Below are 20,886 nucleotides of genomic sequence, written 5' to 3'. Positions count from 1 at the left end.
AATGTCATAAACATACAACTTGATATACACGTAAATGTGCATTTACACAAACCACTTTATTGCTTAAGGAATTGCTATAGACATTTTATTGGTGGCATGGTTCTGAAGTGGCCATTTTTATAAGACTATTTAGCAAATATTACTAACTGTAAATCACGTAAATTTCAAACTACATGTAATTTCTATGGCATCAGCAAAGGAACAATTATTTTCTTGCCTTTGGGTGGTATATTGACCAATTTATATGACTGTATTTAACAAATATTAATATTGATAATGTCATTATTTTTTATTTTCCTATAATGTTACACATAGGGACCAAGAGAATCTCACTAAAATTTTTTTTCAGACATTTAATATAGATAACATATTTCTATTTAAAAATCAATTTATTATATTTTATTATGTTAATGTATGTGTGTGGGAATTTCTGCTTCCACTTTGTTTTTGAGAGAGGCATCAGAACTCTCGATGGGGAGAGAACACGCTGGAAATGGTCCCACATTTGTGTGAAGCCAGGACAATTCCTGGGAAATACCATTGAACTTTATCTAATTACAGTAGACGGAAATGGCATACCAAATTTTGCTATGCATAATGTGCTCCTGTGTATAATGCACACCCACATTTTTGGCCCAAACTTTCAGGAAAATCTCTTTCATTTTAATTTTTTAATTCGATTTTTTATTTTTTTATATTTAGAAACAAAACCGAATATCGTATTCCAGGGTATTATTTTGCATACAGATATCGTTATTGCTTTCTAGAGTAACACTTTTAACACATAAGCATAAATAAAAGAACTAACAACATTTATATAGATACAGAATTAGTACTAACCATGTATAATGTTTTTTTTTGCATGCTTATTTTTCCCTCAAAAATGTGGGCAAAACTGCAACTTATACATGGCAAAATATGGTAATTGTTTTATGGGCTACAACATGTTGTTACACTCTAATAAAGGTCCACTCTAATGAAGGTCTGATCTGCTGTGAAAGCACAGAGAGTAGAAAGATCAACCTGGCTCGCAGAATCTGGGTTGGATCCTTATGAATACGGGATTGAAACCAGACCTTGAGGGACAAAAGAGTGTGACCAGGGAGAGGGAAGAGTAAGTGGATCAGACAAAGAGCTTCAGATTCATGCAAAGAACTCATATTTCGCCACTGAGCTTACTGAGGTTTTTATACTATACTCTATAATCTTATTTATATTTCCCAAAACTCTGAAATGTAGATATGTGACTCTCATTTTACAAGTGAGGCAATTTTGACTCTGGGTGATGTGCTTTAAGTCACACTAGGGATAAATGGACAAGCTGGATTTATACCCTGTCCACTATCTTAACCCTGCCCAGAGGACATTCTCTATGCAGGTCTGCAGAGAGGTGGGGACATGTACTGCCTGGGAGGGAATAGTGAATAGGTGGGTGTGGCTGTATGTTGAAGGAACATGTTTATATGTAGGTACTTTTCTGTTTTTTCCATGGAGTGGAACAAAGAGGAGAGGAGTGGGGGTGCAGAGGAGAGTGTTTCTAATAGATCTGTTTGGGTCTACAATATAGATTCAACTTTAATAGTGGATTTCAACATTTTTCATTGAGTCTGTTACTAATGGGAGATTCCCCACCCCATGCCCGCTTTTAGGCACTTTTGCCTTGACATCCTTAATATCAGCCAACGCAGTGGAACGTCTTGTCCCTCTGAGGAGCCAGAACCTCACCATGCAGAGTAACACAAGCATGCGGGGCTTATCTGACTTTGAGATGCAAAGGATCGGAATTGCTGCAGCTGTTTCCTTCTTGGGCGGTGTGATTCAGGTAAGCAGCACTGAGATGTGGGGGTGAAGACATTGAGATGGCAGCAAAGGAGAGGCAATTGGAGTTTTATTTTTATTCATGTTCATGGGTGTGTCTGTCTACATGGATTAGGGGATGTGTTTTGTCTTTATGAAAATACGGTCTGCTGCATAAAATAGTTACTCTATAAGTGCTGGTTGAGTAAGTGAGTTAGAATTAATAAACAGAAGTTACAGAGAAGCAGTCTTTGACTTTTTAAGAACAAGCTTTCTCAAAAAGTGTTTCACACAATGGATTGAACTTCCTTATGAGGCTGTGAGGAAGGCCTCGTGTTCACGGTGGTACAGTCGTCACTGTGGGGTAATGTTGTGGGAGAATTCTTATAATGGGAAGGAGACATGGCTGTTTCTAGGATCCTTCCCAGTCTTCACAGTTGATGACAATACTGCCTACATCAGTAGTAAAGGGCGTTTAGTTGGTGCCATGGACTTGCTGCTGTGAGTGCTGGAGCGTCAGCCTGTCTGTACCTTTCAGCATCAGCACGTGTGTTTCGCCGCCAGATCGGCCCTCGTATATTTTTTCAGAACGTCAGACCATACAGTGTGCTGTTTCTAGTCAGTTGTCAAAATCAGATGACTCAGAAATGGATATAAAATACACGTCAACAAGTACTGACTGTTAGCCATTGATTACCTGTTTTAGAGGTGTTTTGGCTTACTCTCTCATTTGAAACTGAACTATGTGCACATGAATTTCCTGGGTTGGTAGATGCTCTGTTTTACAGTATAACGTTATTCACAAGGTCAAAGATGATGTAAACACCAAGAAGAGACAAAAATAGTTGATGATTGTCTCAAATTGAATGATAGGAAGAAAAGATGTGACCTAGAGGTTAGGAACTTAAACTTTGTAGAATCACATTCCCTTCCAGCTACGTGCAAAAGACAGAAAACTTGATATGAAATGAGTAAGACCGTGAGTCTTCACAGTTCCTTAGAAAATGGGCCACCTGAGTGGCAGCTTTGCCTAGGGGATTACTAGACTAGAAGGCCAATAGGTATTTTCTATGGCTGACGTCTGTGCTTTCATGAAATACAAACTGGTTGAATAGGTACCCTATATCCTTTGATATGTATTTTTAAACATGGATGATGCCAGCCTATTCTGAGACTTGCACAGGCGGAAATAGTGGCCTCTTCCTCCTCGATTGCCCCGCGTGAGGCCCTCTAATAGGCGTGTCATCTGTATCCACCTCAGAAATAATCAGCCTATGAACTGGTAATTCAGACACGGATATGTTGCCATAGATTTGGTTTAGGTTTTCCTAATTTCTGTTTATTCAGAATAAAAATCTTTGTATTAACACAGCAAAGATAGTATCACTATTTCTTCTGGTCCTATTATTTTCCATTCATATTTCTATTTAAATTTATTATTTTTATTAGATTTAAACCTTCTCTTATTCTATTAAGATATATTTTAAAATCTAAGAACATATGTAATTAGCAATCAGACCCAGCAACCTTCTGCTAGGCTCATTTTTACAATTTTCCATAAATTTAAAATAATCACTAGTTATTTTGTTATCATCTAGCATATTTGGATTAAAATTTAAATAATAAAATACAAAAATAAGAGCCAGGGTTTTAACAACATAAAAAAACTAATGTCTCACCCTGGCCAGGTGGCTCAGTAGCTTGGAGCATCATCCCATACACCAGAAGGTTGTGGGTTTGATTCCCAGTTAGGGCACATACCTAGGTTACAGGTTTGATCCCCAGTTGGGTGTGTAGGGAGGCAACCAATCGATGTTTCTCACTAGATGGTTCTCTCTCTCCCTCCCTCCTTCCCTCTCTCTCTTTATCTTTCTCCCTTCCTCTCTCTCTCTCTAAAAGAAAAAATCAATAAGCATATCCTTGTGTGAGAACTAAAAAGAAAGTTGCTTCATTTCCTAGAACAAAACTCTAGACTCACAGACTAAAATGGGATATTATTGAAGATAATAAAAATAATTTGGGTTTCAGTACCTTTTGTTATAAGTAAAACCTGATCCAGAGAGTTACAGCTTCAAACAACTGTTTTCCTTTGTCCTTAGTGCTGATACTGGATATGTGACCTATGTTTTAGCCACTTTTTAAACAGGTGGCTGGACTTTCTTTGACCTCTAAACTCATGTCTCCCTAGTCAATCAGAACCCTGAGGTCCGTCCGATCTTTTGGATCCAGCTGCTCAATTGCTTTTTCTTTTCCCGGTCAGCTGTGAAATGCACTGCATATGAGGGCAGTGCCAAGGTATCCAGTTTGTACAGACACAGGAAGGTGTTTGTTTGCTTTCCGCTTTTTATTTATTTATTTTTGGTTTGTTTTGCTTGTATATTACTTTCAGGTTGATTCCCCCCCCCCTTTAAAGGCCTAACTAATGGAATTATTTAGGTTAATACAATTGTATTGTTAAAGTGTTTGAACAATCACATAGGGTCTGGCTCACAGGTTGTGCATCAGTTGGAAATGCTCTCACTGTAAGGAACAGAGACTCCTACTATCAGAGGCTTCCACCGTTTCTTGTGTAACAAGAGGTCATGGAAACAGATTCTTAAGGATCTTTTATGGATGGCCACCCATTCGATTGATGAAATGATCTGCTTTATAAAATTATATAATAGGACATCTGTGACTTACCAGTGCTTTTTTTTTTGCCTTTTTTTCTGGTAGTTCACAAATAAGGTTTTGTCCCCCACCTAAATTTTAGCTTTTATTTCCCTATTTTCCCCCCACATACTTATCTCTCCAATTCTTTACATGGCATATATTCCTTAAAAATTTTAATGATTCTAAAATGTCCATCTCTTTAATTTTAACTTGTCTTATGCTATTTTTAGAAGAAAATATGGCATAAAATAATAAAGAAATTAAAATTATATTAATATGTATACTTACAGCAAATTATCTTCATAGCATAAAATTTCTGATTTTACTTTGAGAATTAGGGTTTTTTTTTTTTTTTTCATTTCTTCCAACTTTCTGGACATCCAAAATATTTTGGTCTTTTTTCCACACAAGGCATTGTTTAGAGCACACGGTTCTTCAGGTTAATTAAGATATCTTAATCCATTTTAAAGTCTTCATTAAACTTAGCATAGAACTCTGCACATGACAGATTCTCAGAAAAGTTGTTGAATTAAAAAATAAACTGTTAATTCAGGAACCTAAAAGCCAAGAAATAACAGACATCGTGCCAAATAATAATTTTGTTATTTTAAAAAATTAAGTGAGTCTAACCTTTGTTGATTTTAATTATTACGATATCAGGAGGCAACTATTAAAAAAGTGCACTCAGAGAAGAGTCGCTCTTCCCACCCTTTTCTCCCCAGGTCTGCTTCCTTTCCGCTTCTACTCTGTTCTCACTCACCTCCTAGAGGTAATGTCTCATTCATTTCTGGTGTATGCTTCTTGTGTTTTACTTTGCAAAATGAGAAGATACCTGTATATTTTCTTATTTGCTTTCTTTCTTACATGAAAGATAGTATTCTTTTGTATCTTTCTTTCTTCACTTAACAATATATCCTGGAAATCATTCTGAGGGTCAACATATTTTCACGTAAGACCATTTTGTATCAATTTGGTGAACTGTCTGTTCATGTATCTTTCTCATTTCTGTATCAGTTGGTTGAGGGTTGATTTTCCCTTAAATTTTAAGAGTTCTTAATATGCTGTGGATATTAGCTCTTTATCTGCAATAATCTTTTCTTCTTATTTGGCAGTTTTTCTTTGGCTTTATTTTACAACGCATTTAAAAGTGTTAGGAACTCAAATTTATAAATTGTTTCTTTCATTTCCCTGGATTTTGAGCCAACATTAAAAAACATTTCCCTACACTGAATCTATAGGGGAATCTATCATATTGTTCTGGTTAAATTTATTGAATTATTATCTATATAATTTGTCTCTTTATTTTTCAGATCAGTGTATAGTTTATCCTTATATATGATGTGAACTATGAATCTAGTTTTATTTTTTTTCTAAGTGGCTGCCCAGTTGGGTCAGCAATATTTGTCAAAAAGCCTATCTTTGCTTCTGTGATTTAAGATGCCAGCTTTATTATTTCTATACTTATTTTTATCTATCTCAGGACTTTCTTTTCTATTCTATTGACCTGTCTTGGCAGTAGTACCTTGCTTTAATTATGGGCCTTGTAGTACGCTTTAATATCTGGTAAGACTAGTCTGTCTTTGTACTTTTTAGTTCTTAGTGTGTTCCTATCTCTGCAGGTCTGTTTATTTTTCTTATAAACTTTAGCATCAACTTGTCTAGGAATAGGGATGCCTTTCCTTTTGTTTAAATCTAATTCTATGTCTTGTAAGAGAGTTTTCTTTTATAGATTTTACACATTTTTGTCAAGTTTATGCCTAAGTATTTAATCATCATTACTGCTATTATAAAAGGGGATTTTTTTTTACCATTTTGTCCTCTAGCTATCTATTGTTTGTATTTACAAAAAAATATTGATTTTTGTATGTTAACTATACAACCTTATAACTTATTGACTTCACTATTTAGTTTTATTGTTTATTGAATTGCTAGTATTTTCTAGAGATATTTTTACTTCTTTACAAATTGATGTAACCCATGATTTCTCTTATCCAGTTACATTAGGTGATAACACCATTGTAATGTTAAATCGTGGTGGAAACAGTGAGCATTCTTGCCTTTTCTTGAACTTACTCAAAATGCCATTAGAGTCTCCATTAAGATACTAATAACGTGTATAGGTGCTGGTCAAGGTGGAGGAGCAGGTGGATGCTGCATGCCCCTCCTCACAGGACCACATCAAAATTACAGCTGAATTATAGAACAGTGAACCTGGAGAACTATCTGAAGGCTAGCTAAACAGAAGTTTTATAACTAATGATGTACAGAAAAAGCCATGGAGACTGGTAGCAGGAGCAGAAATGTGAAGCAAGCTGGCCCTGCTCCTGTGTGTGGTGGTTGAGAATCTGGAGGGATATCTCAACTGACAAGGCTTCCCCTTAGGAGTGAGGGGTCTCATCTCCATGCTAGGCTCCCAGCTTGGAACACCAGTGCGGAAGAGAGGACCCACATGACATCTGGTGATAAAATCAGAGGGGATTCAGCCAGTCAGGGCAAGGTGGAAGGCTGCTGAAAACCTAGGCATACTCTTAAAGGGCCAGTGCACAAACTCACACTCGCAGGTCCTCACCTTTGGCTTCAGCTGAGGGACAGCAGCTTGGAAAGTGTCATAGATGTACAGGGAGAAACTGAGTTGTGTGGCTTTAGGGAGAGGGCTGGAGAGATGGCTGCCATTGTCCCTGTGTTGAGCCATCCACAAAGCTCCCCAGGCCTCAGGCGCGTGACAGTGATGGGTGCTATCTTTCCTGTGTTGAGCCCATCCCCCTCACCACCAAGTCTGAATCTGCATTAACCTGATGAACTCCACTAGCTATACCCTGAGGACTCCCCAAGACCCTGCCCTCCCTAACTTGTCCACATCCCAAGGCTGTCTCAGTGTCTCAGTGTCAGCCAGCCTCAGCCTGCCTTCAGTCTTTATTAAAAGACCCTCAAGGAATTCTGGTGAAGCTTGGGGGTTTCCAGAGACGTACAGGGAGAAACTGAATTGTGTGGCTTCAGGGTGAGGCCTGGAGAGACAGCCACCATTGTCCCTAGATTGAGCACTCCCCACAAACCACGAAATCTGAATCTGCATTGGCTTGGTGAACCGCAGTAGCTCCACTGTGATACATCCCTTAGACCCCAGCACCACTACAAAGTCCCCAGTTCCCACGCTGGTAGTGGCTGGTCTGTGTGTCCACCGGAACTTCTGCTGAGTATCTTCAAGCCCAGCACTGGTGCCAGATCTGAATCTGTATTAAATTGGTTAACACAACTTACCCCAACCTGTGACTGCCTGAGGTACACAACATACGAGCACTTTATATATAAAGCAAACTTGATGGACATAAAGGGAGAGAACGACAGCAATACAGTCAACAAAGAAGTAGCAGCCATGAACACCACATAAGACCAGATGGCTCTGATTAATATTTTTAGAGCATTTTACCCCAAAGCAACAGAATACACATTCTTCTCAAGTGCACACATGTCAGGCAACAAAACAAGTCTCCATAAATTTGGGAAAATTGAAATTATATCAAGCATCTTCTTTGACCACAATAAGATGAAATTATAAACCAAAAGAAAAATGGAAAAACACATGGGGTCTAAATAACATGTAATGGAACAAGGAATGTGTTAACAGTGAGATCAAGGAAGAAATTACAAGATACCTTGAGACAAATGAAAACGCAAACATAGCCACCCGAACTCTATGGGACACAGTGAAAGCAGTCCTATGAAGGGAATTCATAGCACTACAATGCCACCTCAAAAAATAAGAAAAATATCAAATACACTATTTAACCTACACCTAAAGGAACTTTAAAAAGTACAACCAACTAAGCTCAAAGTGAGTAGAAGAAAGGAAATAATAAAGATTGGAGTGAAAATAAGTGAAATATAGTATAAAAAAAACAGCGCAAAAGATCAATGAAACCAAGAGCTGGTTCTCTGAAGAGATAAACCACATTTATAAACCGTTAGCCAGACTCATCAAGAAAAGACGTAGGCCCGAATAAACAAACCCAGAATTCAGTGAGGGCAACAACAGCCAGCTGACAAGACAGAAATGCCAGTGGTTATAAGGAAATAGTGTAAATGACTATATCAAAATGGACATCAGGAAGAAATGAATAAAATCTTAGAAACACTCAATCTTCCAAGACTGAATGAAGAGGAAACAGATAATCTGAGCAATCACTATCAACAAAACCAAATCATTAATAAAAGATGCACAGCAAACAAAAGTCCTAGATTGGATGGCTTCACAGGTGAATTTTACCAAACATTCAAAGAAAAATTAACAAAAAATAAAATAATATAATATATAAAAAAGAATGAACCGTTCTTTTCCAACTATTTCAAAAAATTCAAGAGGAGAAAAGGCTCCCAACACATTTTCTAACACCACTATTATCCTGATCGCAAAATCAGGCAAACGCATTACATTAAAGAAGACTACAGGCCAATATCCCTAATGAACACACATGCAAACATCCCCAACCAAATATTATACCCACTTCTCAATATCATCATTTCACCTTTATACAATCTTTTAAACCATAAACTATACCTTTATTTCTGTATACTTCAACAATGCCATAGTTAGCCCCTAACAGGTGTTATATTTTTAAAAAATTCATTAAATGAATAAATTGGAGACAAACTGACAAAACCTGAAAGGAATACTGCATTCCACCACTTGGGTGGTATAATTGTTTGCTATACACACTTTCCTTTATTCACTATTTGAAGCCCACTTCTAAAAAGTGGACTGAAACCTGAGGTATATTCAATTTACACAGAACACATGGTATTTATAGAAGCATTACCAAATAGTGAGCTAATGAATTTGATAATGTGACTCAGGTTTTCAGCATTAGCTCAGAACATCAGCATTACTGCCAACAGTTAGAATATCTTATATGAAATTTATTTTCTCATAAATGTTGCATGGGCAAACTTGGGGAGTCAGCTAGCCAGATCATTATTATTATCGTCCATATTATTAGTGGAAGGAACTGATGTGGTTGTTCATGAAGTCATCCACTTAAAAAAGTCCTTAACATTGGTATACAATAGCTTTGGGTTCTTTAATTTCTCCTCCTGCTCCTCTTTCTTTTTCTTAAAATATCTGCATCATCTTGGGTTATGGAGAGTGCTGTCTCCCGAAGAGAGAAATTTCACTTCAGTTACGTCTCAATGTTCACAGTCATCCTTCATGTATCCCATAGTTTGTATCAGGAATGAGGTCTTAGGAAGCTTCTTGACCTTTCAGAATGAAGAATTCCCCATTTCAGGGGTTTATCACTTGCTGGGAAGATATTTTTTAAGCACAAAAATATGTAGAAATGGAATATTACAAAAATATTTCAGTCTTGGATAAGTTTTGAAGGAGGGCACTTTATCTTGTCTGGCTTCTGTTAAAAGGTAGACACCCATATTTTCAACATTTGAAATGGTTGAATTTTTATTGTATCCTGTACTTTTCCTGAATCCTTCCTTTCATAACATTTCAGTTGTGGAAATGAAAAGGAAGCTGCTCCTAGAAGTTAGTGATTGGCTGGGAGTGGTTGGTGACTGACTTTAGGTTAGGAGACCTTTGTCTCTCAGACCTGACAGACCATTAGCCCGTCATGTAAGTGATTGAATTTAGGAAACAAATAAGGACAGAAAATCAAATGGCGATGGTCTGTACAAGGACTCCCAAAAGTTTGCTTCTCAAAATACATGAAGATAAAATTTCTTAGTATATTGATAAAACTTTCTAAAAGTCCGTGTGTACATAAAATTCCATATAAGCGAACAGGTTTCACAATTCCAAACGTTTGGCTTGTCTGTATGGTGTATGCTGGATTTTCCTTTAGCTGCAACGAAAATCCAGCTCACTGGTGTTCATCTTCCTCCAGTAATTTCAGATTTAATTCTCATGGCCTGTGAGAGTTAATGTCTTAAACTGAAAGTAACTTACTAGCGGACACATGCTTAGGAAAAAAATCGTGCAGTGTTTTTCTTAACTGGTTTTGTCTTCAGGGCGAAAATCACCAGACTATAAATCCAGAGTTGACAGAAAAATCAGTGTTTTCCTTCTGTACTTCTACCATTTATTGATTGGCTATTTCCCTCAGGAAATTTCTACTTTGACAAACAAACATGGTTTCAGAAAAAAATGTTAGCAATACAAGCGGCTGCTTTGGCTTCCTATGTTGGTAGAACAAATTGCCTGATTTCTACTTTGGCAATTCATATTATTTTCTTTATTACCTATTGAATAAAAAGGGGGCTGTTATACTGCAAACTATTCAAATACAGTTCTCTCTGCACTAATAAATTCTTTCAAGTTTTCCAGAGTTGAAATATGTGGTATGACCCTTTCTAAACATTTGAAGATGGCAGCGGTTTTTGTTCTTTTCTTTCTTACTATGTAAATATTTATTTTTTTAAAGTATATCTTATTGATTATGCTATTACAGTTTTCCCAATTTCTCCCCCTGAAACCCCCTCCACCCTGTACCCCCCAACCCTCCAGCATTACCCACCTTAGTTCATGTCCATGGGTTGTACATATAAGTTCTTTGAGTCCTCTGTTTCCTATACCATTTTTGACTTCTCCCCATCTATTTAATGCCTACCAACTATGCTTCTTCTTCCCTGTACCTTTTCCCTCCTATTCCTCCCCTCCCCCTCCCCACTGAAAACCCTCCATGGGATCTCCATTTCTCCAAATGTGTTCCTGTTCTAGTAGTTTGCTTAGTTTTGTTTTCACTGTTTTTCTTTCTTTTATTTTTTTAGGTTCATTTGTTGATAGTTGTGAGTTTGTTGTCATTTTGCTGTTCATATTTTATTTCTCACCCCACATGATGTTACTAGTGCATCACATACAGATTTCAAAACTCTTTCACATATTACTTGTTACTTCACATCCAACCTACAACGGTTCTACAAGATAGCGTAGACATCACTCTAACGACACAGGTGGTGATGCGGCTCAGCAAAGTTCATGGATTTTTCCATAGCCACGAGGCTAACACATAGCGGAGCCAGGATCGGAACTTAAGGTTTCAGGTTTGAACCCAGAAAACTCCATGCTCATATGAGTTCAGAGCATAACTACTTTGGGCCAAGGCACAATGCACATGATAGAAATGGTATTTTTGTAATGTAGGCTTTCGTGGTACCAGACAGCACTTCATATTTTCACTTTCGTCAATGTGACCTCTTGATAGAAGGCGATCTCATTGCTTTTCATTCCTCTGATTTCCTTAGGGATTAATCTTATTTTCTAACAAGAATTTCAAGACCTGCCTAAAAGATTATAAATAACACACTGAGAGGGTATATCAACATGTCCTAGTTCCAGTGTGGATACTCATGGATATAATTTACTGTTAATCCCAAAACAGTGAATTTCATTTTTTGCAGTTTCTATAACTGAGTTTGCACAGTTGCACTCAGTCAAAGAGGGGCCATCTCCTCAAAGCCCTCTTTCTGCCAAGAAGTGCTTGTCATTGCCCTGGTGATAGTGAGAGGGGGAGTGGCGATCCTTCCTGTCATCTTGTGCCTAGCGGGACTCGATGCACAGCTGCTACTCAGAGTCGATGATTTCGTCTGGTTACAAAAGGGTGTTGCAGTGAAGCATGATGCTATAAGTAGCAAGGAAATATTTAAGGAAAATGATTTTTCTATTAATTCTTGGGTTTTTTAAGACATGTCCCTTTAGCCCATCTTTGTCTTTTGCTCTTCTCCATATACGAATAAGTCCAATATCTTCTCATTAATATTGGCCCCTTAGAGCTACCTGACAGAGAGTCTCCAAGGAAAAACAGTATTTTTCCATTTCTTAAAACTTGGGGGAAACTCAAGAAATGCCTTTTTCTCCTTCATGTTGAGGTTTTAAGCCTACTAGGTATAAAGTAGTCAACATGTCCTTTTGATTTTTTTCAATGTAAGTTTCCTTTTATTTTGAAATTGAAACAGTGAGAGTAAGTGGTTTGTGGCTGACCCTGGAGTGCTCATCCAGCAAAAGAGCAAACTGCAGAAGTCCGAGCCCACCGCCCCACCTCCCGCAGACAAAGTCTAGGCCAGATTAAAGAGTGGGAAAAAGGGTACACCAAACCGGTGCTGATGGCTGGCAGATTTCCAGCAAAGCACAATTTTCAAAGTGGCCGCACTTCGCAATCACAAACGTGTGTCCCCTCCCCCTCCGCCCTCACTGTGATTCAAGTTCATAATGGAGTATTTCTCACTGTCCCGAGTAAGAGGCATCTCTTTCATACCCACTCGCTCTGCCTCAGGGGAGGGCCTCTTTGGGCTTATTCTGGTTCTGGAACCAGGATCAAGATGCTAGAGACAGGAGAATTCAAACTGTGGTAGAAAAAGTTTATTCGTGACGCTACCTCATTATTTGCTGAAATTCATCTTGAACACTTTTCTGCTGCCGTAGGTTACTTAAAATTTGTACAGAAGTGTTACAGGTTGCCCCCCAACCCCCACAGAAGAAAGAGTGAGTCAAGACTTAAATACCCCAACACACCCAAGGCCTTGCCTCTTGGTGGGGTTGATGAAAGTTACCTGGCCGGGGTAGGGGGATGGTAACAGCTGAGAAGCAAAGGTCAGGCTCAGGGGCAGGAATGGGGTAGAGGGGCAGGGGCAAGTCAGGGCCGTGAAAGCTGTGTTTGTTAAGAGTAGTGTATTATCTTAAATGAGTAGAGAAAATAAGAGTGAAACTTATTTAAGGGGAAAACGACAAAAGTCTGGGGAATTAAAATAATACAGTAGTCACTGAAAAATGTGTCCCTCTTTAAATTTCTTTTTAAAACATTTTTTTGGAAAGTATTTTTAAGGTAATATTTTCTTTTCCTTTGGAAAGAGAAATCCCGCCCTGCCCCTGGCCCCTGTCCTCCAAGCAGGCGGAGTTGCCACCACCTCATTTATTTCTGTTGTCTTCCAAAGAGGTAGATAAAACAGAAGTGAAATGGGGCTTTTCGGAGTAGGTCCGTTAGAAGGTGGGACTGGGACAATGGTCCAGGGGAACCCCAGGTTACAAAGACGCCTGAGTCGCCAGAGGACCTGGTCCTCAGGCTCTCAGGACAAAGGATCCTGCTCCACCTTTTCTCCTTCTAGAGCAAACTGCCCCCATGGAAACTGAGATACAGTGGAGGTGGCGCAACTCAAAGAAACCCTGTTGAAGAGGGCTTAGCCCTGACTTCCCCAGGCCTCCTGGTTTGCGGGCTCAGTGATGGGCTCCAGACCAAGCCCCAGGTTGCACCTCCAGCCAGCCCCCTCCGGTAGAAAAGCAGGCAATTCCTCTCCTCACCCTCTGGTCCAACAAAAATATAGCAGGTGAGACAGACAGCTGGAGGGAAAGGGGTGAAACATGGGACCCCAGGGCAAGAAAGGCAGAAAGGGGGGAACTAATGGCCATCCCTCCCAACCCAACTGATATGAACAGGGGATCCTGGCAAGCCTACCTATTCCTCAAGGACAAAGTTTTTGTGGTATATGTCTCAACTCACTCCTCCTGGCTGGGATTCCTACCCTATGCATGAGTCCCTGCCCTTGGTTACAACGTACTGTAAGGATTGAAGTAATTAATTCATTTATACTCATAGCATCCATCACCTGTGGCTACTCAAAACACATGCTCCCAAGGAACTTCCTGGTATTTCATTTAAGAAAAAATTCTTTCTTTTCTTCTGTCTTGTCTGTCCAGATTCAACCATACTAAAGCACCAGTAATAATGCTGTGTTTTTTTATTACAGATATGGTAATGCAAATTTGATTTTTCTCCACAGAGCCCCATATAATAACTGATTTTAGTATTTTTTTGGTAACACGTATGATTTAAAAAACATAAAAAAAAGAAAAGTAAATAATCAAAAAAATCATGTCAACATTAATTGAAGCACTTTCATTGTTCCTTATAACATTTACCATCTTGGACCTTGATAATGTTCTCAAGAAAACTCAAAATATTGAATATTTAAAGTTGTAGAAACCCATTTTAACATTAGTTCTTTATGTTTACGTGAAATGAAGATGTGTTGGGTACTAATCTGCCTAGCAACCTGGGGAATTCTATTTTTCTTTGTCCTCGTAGGTGGCCATGTGCGTGGTACAGCTGGGCAGGGCCACATTCCTGCTGACAGAGCCTGTGATCAGTGCAATGACCACCGGGGCCGCCACACACGTTGTGACTTCACAAGTAAAGTATTTCTTGGGAATGAAAATGCCCTATATATCTGGGCCACTTGGATTCTTTTATGTAAGTTTTCCATATGTCTTTGTTCATCCATTTTGGGTGTGTGTTTCACAAAGTTGAATTTGGTTAATTATAATACTGAATTATTTCTTGGGTTGAAATATAACCTTGCAGGATATTTTAAATGTGATTTAGGATACTTAGCTGTTTAATGCATGATATTTATTAATTTTGGAAACAACTCTATAATAAACAATTGAATATGATATAGTTTGGGAGCTTGATTAGAAAAGAAATAACAAAACTTTTTGTGAGTCAGGTATGTTGCCAACTTCTAATAGAAGCCATCTACTGGGACTGTGGCCAAGTTTAACAACAATATACTCAACCACATTCTTTCATTTTTGTGAACCCTGCTATGGATCAAATCACAAGCCTGGCCAAAATTGGTGGCTGGAGTCCCAATAGCAGACAATCAGTTATTAAAAGCCCCTGGAACCTGACAGAGGAACGTGTGGCCAGCTCCAACATATCATGCTCGTAACAGTCTATTGTTCTCCGTCTAGTGGAAGCTGGCCTACAATCTATGACTTCTCAGGAAGTCATTCTATTGGAGCTTTAAATGAAAATTAATGTCTTGTTGATAAACTTGCAGGCTACCAAGGTTCATATTATTTAATTTTATGTTGTAGAGGAGAAAAAAATATTTTCCTTTTACTATTCTAGGTTCTCAGCTATGGCCACTCTAACAGAAAACAGATTAACAGGAGAAAACATAAGTGTACTAACATGTATATCTGATATATACTTGGGAGAAACTCAGGGATGAGTAACTCAATAGAGGTGGCTAGAACTTCGGCTTAAATACTGTCTTCACCTAAAGCAAAGGAAGAAAGGTGTGGGGTGGGCACGTTACCGGAAGGTGACCAGGAAAAGTGCAGTGAACCAGGGCAAGGGTGTTGTGCAGATTTACGTCGGCGCCTTCCCTGTTCATCAGAGTGCCTTGTGATTTTGAGGCATCCTATTCTTCCTGGTACAGAGAGGGAAACACCCCACAAGTGGAGATTTCTTTTATAAATCTAAATATCCATTAAAAAGGGTAATTTATGCTCTGTTTTCAGAACTTACTGTCTGCTGTTTTTCACCATCATAATCTTAAAATAATCCTTTATGTCAAAGAGGCATATTTTAAGGGTGACATATTCTAATCTTCTACAATGTAATGTTATACACTACATTCCATACATATATATTTGCCAGTACATACAATGTATATACATAACATTAATGTTTTATAATAAGAATACTCCTATTTTTAATTTTTTATTTCACTGGTTGAATAGTAGAAGTATATGGAAGTATAATAATACACTTAAATACGGAAGTATAATAATATACTTATCTAATAAAATAAGAGCACTGGAACTGGAAGCTACATAACTCCTAATTCTAGATCAAACCAAAGCAGACCAGAGTAGGACTTCTGGTGATGCCAGGCCTACCAAATAGAACCAAATCAGCACCAGACTGTGCCCTGACCTTCTGCTGGTAGGGTGTGCTCACCTGTGCATGTGCTCTGTAAGGAAACGTGAGCGGGTTACACATTGGTCTCTGCACATAGATTCACATGTGTGATGATCACACACAGATAACCATCCCTCCCATCACTAGCTGTGCTAAAAGAAGCAGGGTAGCCTGACGGGGGACCCGGAAGTCTTTCAGTTTGTTTTTCTGCTGCGTAAAATGCTATAGTAAAGTGTCTTGTGTAGGATTTTTAAAAATTTTGGTTTTCTTCTCAGGTAAACCACAAGCTACTTTATCGTTGCCTTGTAGGTCAAATACTGTGTGGCTTTTGGGTGTCTTTTGTAATTTTTTACTCTGAAGTGGAATCAGATTTAGAAATATTTTTATTTTATTTATTTATTTAATAAACATTTAATTTTATTGTTGTTCAAGTACAGTTTTCTGCCTTTTAGGTTTAGAAATAATTTTAGAAGGCTGACTTTCAATTCACATTATTCAGCCAGTGGAAGTCACTATGCTGTGTGTTGATGGAAATGAAGAGTTGCTCTGTCACAGAGCCATGTAATGTTAGGTTGGGAGGATGCTTTAGTTCTTTGACAAGGTTTCAGAATAAAAGCTGATATTTCAGTGTCAAGAATTGTGATGATCTGACTCTTAGATTAAGAAATAATTTTGTATCACGCGTAGGCCACACTGGCACCCTGGGAAAGTGAGTTTTGACGTAGAATCTGGTGGTGGTCAAATAAATGTGAACTTGCTCTTGGGTCACTCACGTGGAATGTGAACCAGCAGAGCTGAGCTCAGCACAGAGGTACGGAACACAGGGCAAGACGGAGGCTGTGGTCCTGCAGTCAGAGAACCTACAGGAGCGTGAATTAATACATTGGGGTTCCACTCTCTGTGCCTCCTGCTTCTGAGTTTTCACAACTGTTATACTTTTTTGAAAGCTACTCAGACAGATGAGGAAAAAAATAATATGTTACATAAATTTCTTGGAACATAAATTAATATCAAGAACATTTGAGAGTCTTGCACAATGAGCCACTTACCACTCCTAATTGTCTCAGCTGGAACACTCATTTTTCTTAAAATAATGCAGGTTTGTCCAATCAAAATGTTCATTCATTAATTCCAGCACACGCAGTCTTTGCTATCAGCTTGAAGAGAAAACACAGCCTTCTACCTTTATTCTGTTCTTAGGTCACTATGGGTTGGGCTCTCTATCGTCTGTTACTATGGTGGCTTCTCCAGTGTCTTCTTTCTGGGAGATGCCTGCTTCTGTGTTACCAAAATAATCTAATTCTCTAGTTCAAATAGCTGAAATCTCCATTGCTTTGGTTGCTCTGAAGTGGCAGGTGTTCTTGCCTCAATGGAATGTTTTTAGTGAGCAATCTGAATCAGACCCAGGGAGCAGTATGTTTGATGGAGGCATCAAGGGCAAAGCAATTCTGTACAAGTAAATGAATTACAGCTTCACACTGACCATGCATCTATACTCTGCCTTTCCATTCTACACCCATTGAGATGTTTTTGTAAAACCTCGCTGAGTTCATTTGGGGGCAGATGTGATATTGTGGGTGACCCTAAGTTTTCTTTGTATTGTTTCTTATCATTGTAGATATACATATATGCCTTTGAACACATCAAGTCTGTTCGACTGGAAGCACTGCTCTTATCTTTGCTGAGCATCGTGGTGCTTGTTCTGGTCAAAGAGTTGAATGAACAGTTTAAAAGGAAAATTAAAGTTGTTCTTCCTGTTGATTTAGTTTTGGTAAGTACGAGATCAACATGTAGCATTCTGCCCTACCAGGTCTGCCAGTTGTTGGGGTAACCAGTGTAGGTTCGTTATATCGTCTACAGCAACCCACAGCTACTCCCATCTTTCACTAATATATGCCTAATTTGCATGGCTATGCATTAATGTGAGAACAGGTAAAATTTTGAGTCAATAATTTGAGAATACATGTTTTCAGTTAATACAGCGTTTCTTGTCATTTTTCACGTAAATAGAATGACATATGACATGAGATTTTAAATAAGGAGACATTTCTAAGGGTGAGACACAAAAGATCTGTCATAATTCTTCCTAAAGCAAAAAGTGACACCACATTCTATTGATGTGGCATCTATTATATGTAGAAATATTATTGATTGACATATGTCTGTTAATGATTGGTAGATTTATTAAAACTTTATTTTTTTATTTTTAGACAGAGGGCAAGGGTAGGAGAAAGAAAGGGAGAGAAACATCAATGTGTGGTTGCCTCTCATGTGCCCCACACTGGGAAACCTGGCCCACAACCCAGGAATGAGCCCCAGTTGGGAATTGAACCAGCAACCCTTTGCTTCATAGTGCGGTGCTCAATCCACAGAGCCACACCAGCCAGGGCTTATTAAAGCTTTTTTTAACTAACCTAACTTTGCTTTAATGAAAAGCTACTTGTGATTTTTGTTGGCCAGGGCTGTTCTCTAACACATTAGTTGTTGTCGATGTACCTGGCAAAACAAAATATTCTTCTTCGCTTCTAAGGTTTATGACAGTAGAAAAAACACATTTCAGAAGCTTAAGAGCCTGTACTGGGAACCCTTAACTAACAGCATTAAGTCGAAAAAGAAATATTAACACAACCATAGTTTTGGTTTTAGTTTTTTTTTAATGGTCTTTGGGGTGGTTATACATGTATATGACAAGTAGTGTCTATAAATTTTCACTTATTGAAATATCCCTTCATGCTAGTAAAATGACCTAGGTTTACATAGATACTAAAGTTAGCACATTAAAAACTGTCCCAGAGGGATATGACACTATCTGTGGGACTGAGATGGACGGCCTCTTTCCATAGCTCGCCCTTGTATGAGTCTGTATCTTGATAGTTTGTGGAGATACATGTAACAGATGTTCTCTTATCAGGTGTGTGTGTCTATAGCAAATAAGCCATAAAATGGGCAGTGCTATGATTATTGGTAGTATTCACAGCAGTAACTGTGAAACATTTTATTTTATTCCAAAGTCATGTGGGTATTAAGAAATACTTATTATAATTTGGGAAGCATTATTAAGTTTTATGAATCCAAAAATGGAAGTTAACCTTATGTAAGAAGGCTCTTGAGCTAGTAGTCAAAGAGTTGCTTATTCAAAACAAGGAGAGTAGGGATTATCCCTATTAAAAAGTAAAAGGAAACCTTTATGCACTATTGTTACCTTGAAAGCAGGTTACAGTAGGAAATTCTACTGCTCCTTTGAGTTCTGTCAGAGTACGTCACCACGGGGAGAGCCAGCCTCTTGGCCTGCCCTGCTACTCCAGCTCTATCCCACCTACAAGGGGTAATTTTTGAGACTGCAAATTAAGTCCTCTCAAGTCTCCAAAGGATGTTTTGAATTTCAAAATTTCCTAATTTAAAAAAACCTGAGCTGCATGTCTCTTGATGATCATGGGACAAGTAAAAAATGTCAAAATAGTTTTCAAAAAGGTCTTTGAAAGGCTACTAATAATTTCTTTTTTCTTGTTTTTCAAATGGACCCCACAGATTATCGCTGCATCATGTGCTTGCTATTATACCAATATGGAACACACATATGGATTAGAAGTTGTTGGCCATATTCCGAAAGGGTAAGGTAGTCTATTTTCTTACTCTTTTGTTTGTATGTTAATTAGTTTGTTTTTGTTGGAGGAAAGGACTGGAGGTAGGTAGTATGGATTTTATTTCTTTCAAAGGACCTGTAAGAGACAAATTTCTAATTAATTTCTATTTTTAAGTGATTAAAACAAACAATGTACATAAAGAGAAAGACTAAATTCTTAGACTGTTTACATATAACTAGGAAAATTGATAAATATTTTATATAGCATTGCTTCAGGTAAAAGATTTGGAAATTATTTACAAAGATATTTTTAAAAAATGAAGGGCATTGAATTTCCAAATTAGAGTCATGCTCTGGGATTTATTCTTCCCCATTCCAATTACACATTCTTATTTTTATTTCACTTAAAACCCAGCAGAGGTACACAAGCATTCCCTGAAATACAAACCCCTAGACCTGGGTGGTGTGTAATGGTAAGGGAAAGGGTACAGGGGAGAAGAGGGCATGGCATTCTTTCTGTCTTAAAGCTTTCCTCTGAACTAAGGGGAAGGTTAACCAGCAGAAGTGTTCACCCCCAAAGGGCACACAGTTGTTCCAAATACACAGCGGAAGAGAACAAAGTCATCTTCAGGAAGAGGACTGTGTCTTACGGGTTCTTTTTAATGGGCTGTGTACACACCAATATTTATCATTTGGGGGCAAAGTTAGTTATTGAGTCCTCTATATTCTTATCTTCCAGTCCCAAATTTTAGTTTCTGAATACATTAATATGGAGGGACAAAAGCAAAATTTCAGAGATTAAAAAAGATACCTTTTAAAAAGCCTGTCTTAACTTTTATGCAGTTACAGGTTAATGGAGAGTATCTGAGTCAGTTTGTTTTTTCTAAAAAGTTATCTACTTTCCCACCTTGAAAAGTCAGTTTATTGTATCTTTCTAGGACATTTTATTGTTATTAATAATTAGGTAGGCTCAATTTTCATGAAATAATTCCCATCCTCTGAAATGGTAGGACTTTGTGTAGCGTATATTTTAGGGCCTGCAATGCTACGAGTCCATTGGTTTGGGGGGTAAACTGTAGCGAGTGAGTAAAACAATTATGCCTCTTCTTCATCCACTCCAATTGCCCCTTATTATGAGTGAACTTT

The 20,886-nt window shown here is 38.1% G+C and overlaps 1 protein-coding gene across 5 annotated transcripts in view; it reads left to right on the top strand.

Moving 5' to 3' along the window:
• SLC26A7 (solute carrier family 26 member 7) overlaps window positions 1-20,886 on the top strand; it is an 87,410-nt gene that overhangs the window by 23,766 nt on the left and 42,758 nt on the right. For all 5 annotated transcript variants that reach the window (XM_071222231.1, XM_045181745.3, XM_053930348.2 and 2 more), the window contains exons 4-7: window positions 1,650-1,822; window positions 14,532-14,696; window positions 17,776-17,928; window positions 19,686-19,768. In XM_071222231.1, the coding sequence (XP_071078332.1) occupies window positions 1,650-1,822; window positions 14,532-14,696; window positions 17,776-17,928; window positions 19,686-19,768 (574 nt within the window). The remainder of the gene's footprint in view (window positions 1-1,649; window positions 1,823-14,531; window positions 14,697-17,775; window positions 17,929-19,685; window positions 19,769-20,886) is intronic.

The sequence above is a fragment of the Desmodus rotundus genome, chromosome 8 (genome assembly GCF_022682495.2).
Source record: "Desmodus rotundus isolate HL8 chromosome 8, HLdesRot8A.1, whole genome shotgun sequence".
Lineage (NCBI taxonomy): Eukaryota > Metazoa > Chordata > Mammalia > Chiroptera > Phyllostomidae > Desmodus > Desmodus rotundus.
Note: the sequence above shows the minus strand (reverse complement) of the source record. Positions and strands in the feature narration are given on the sequence as shown.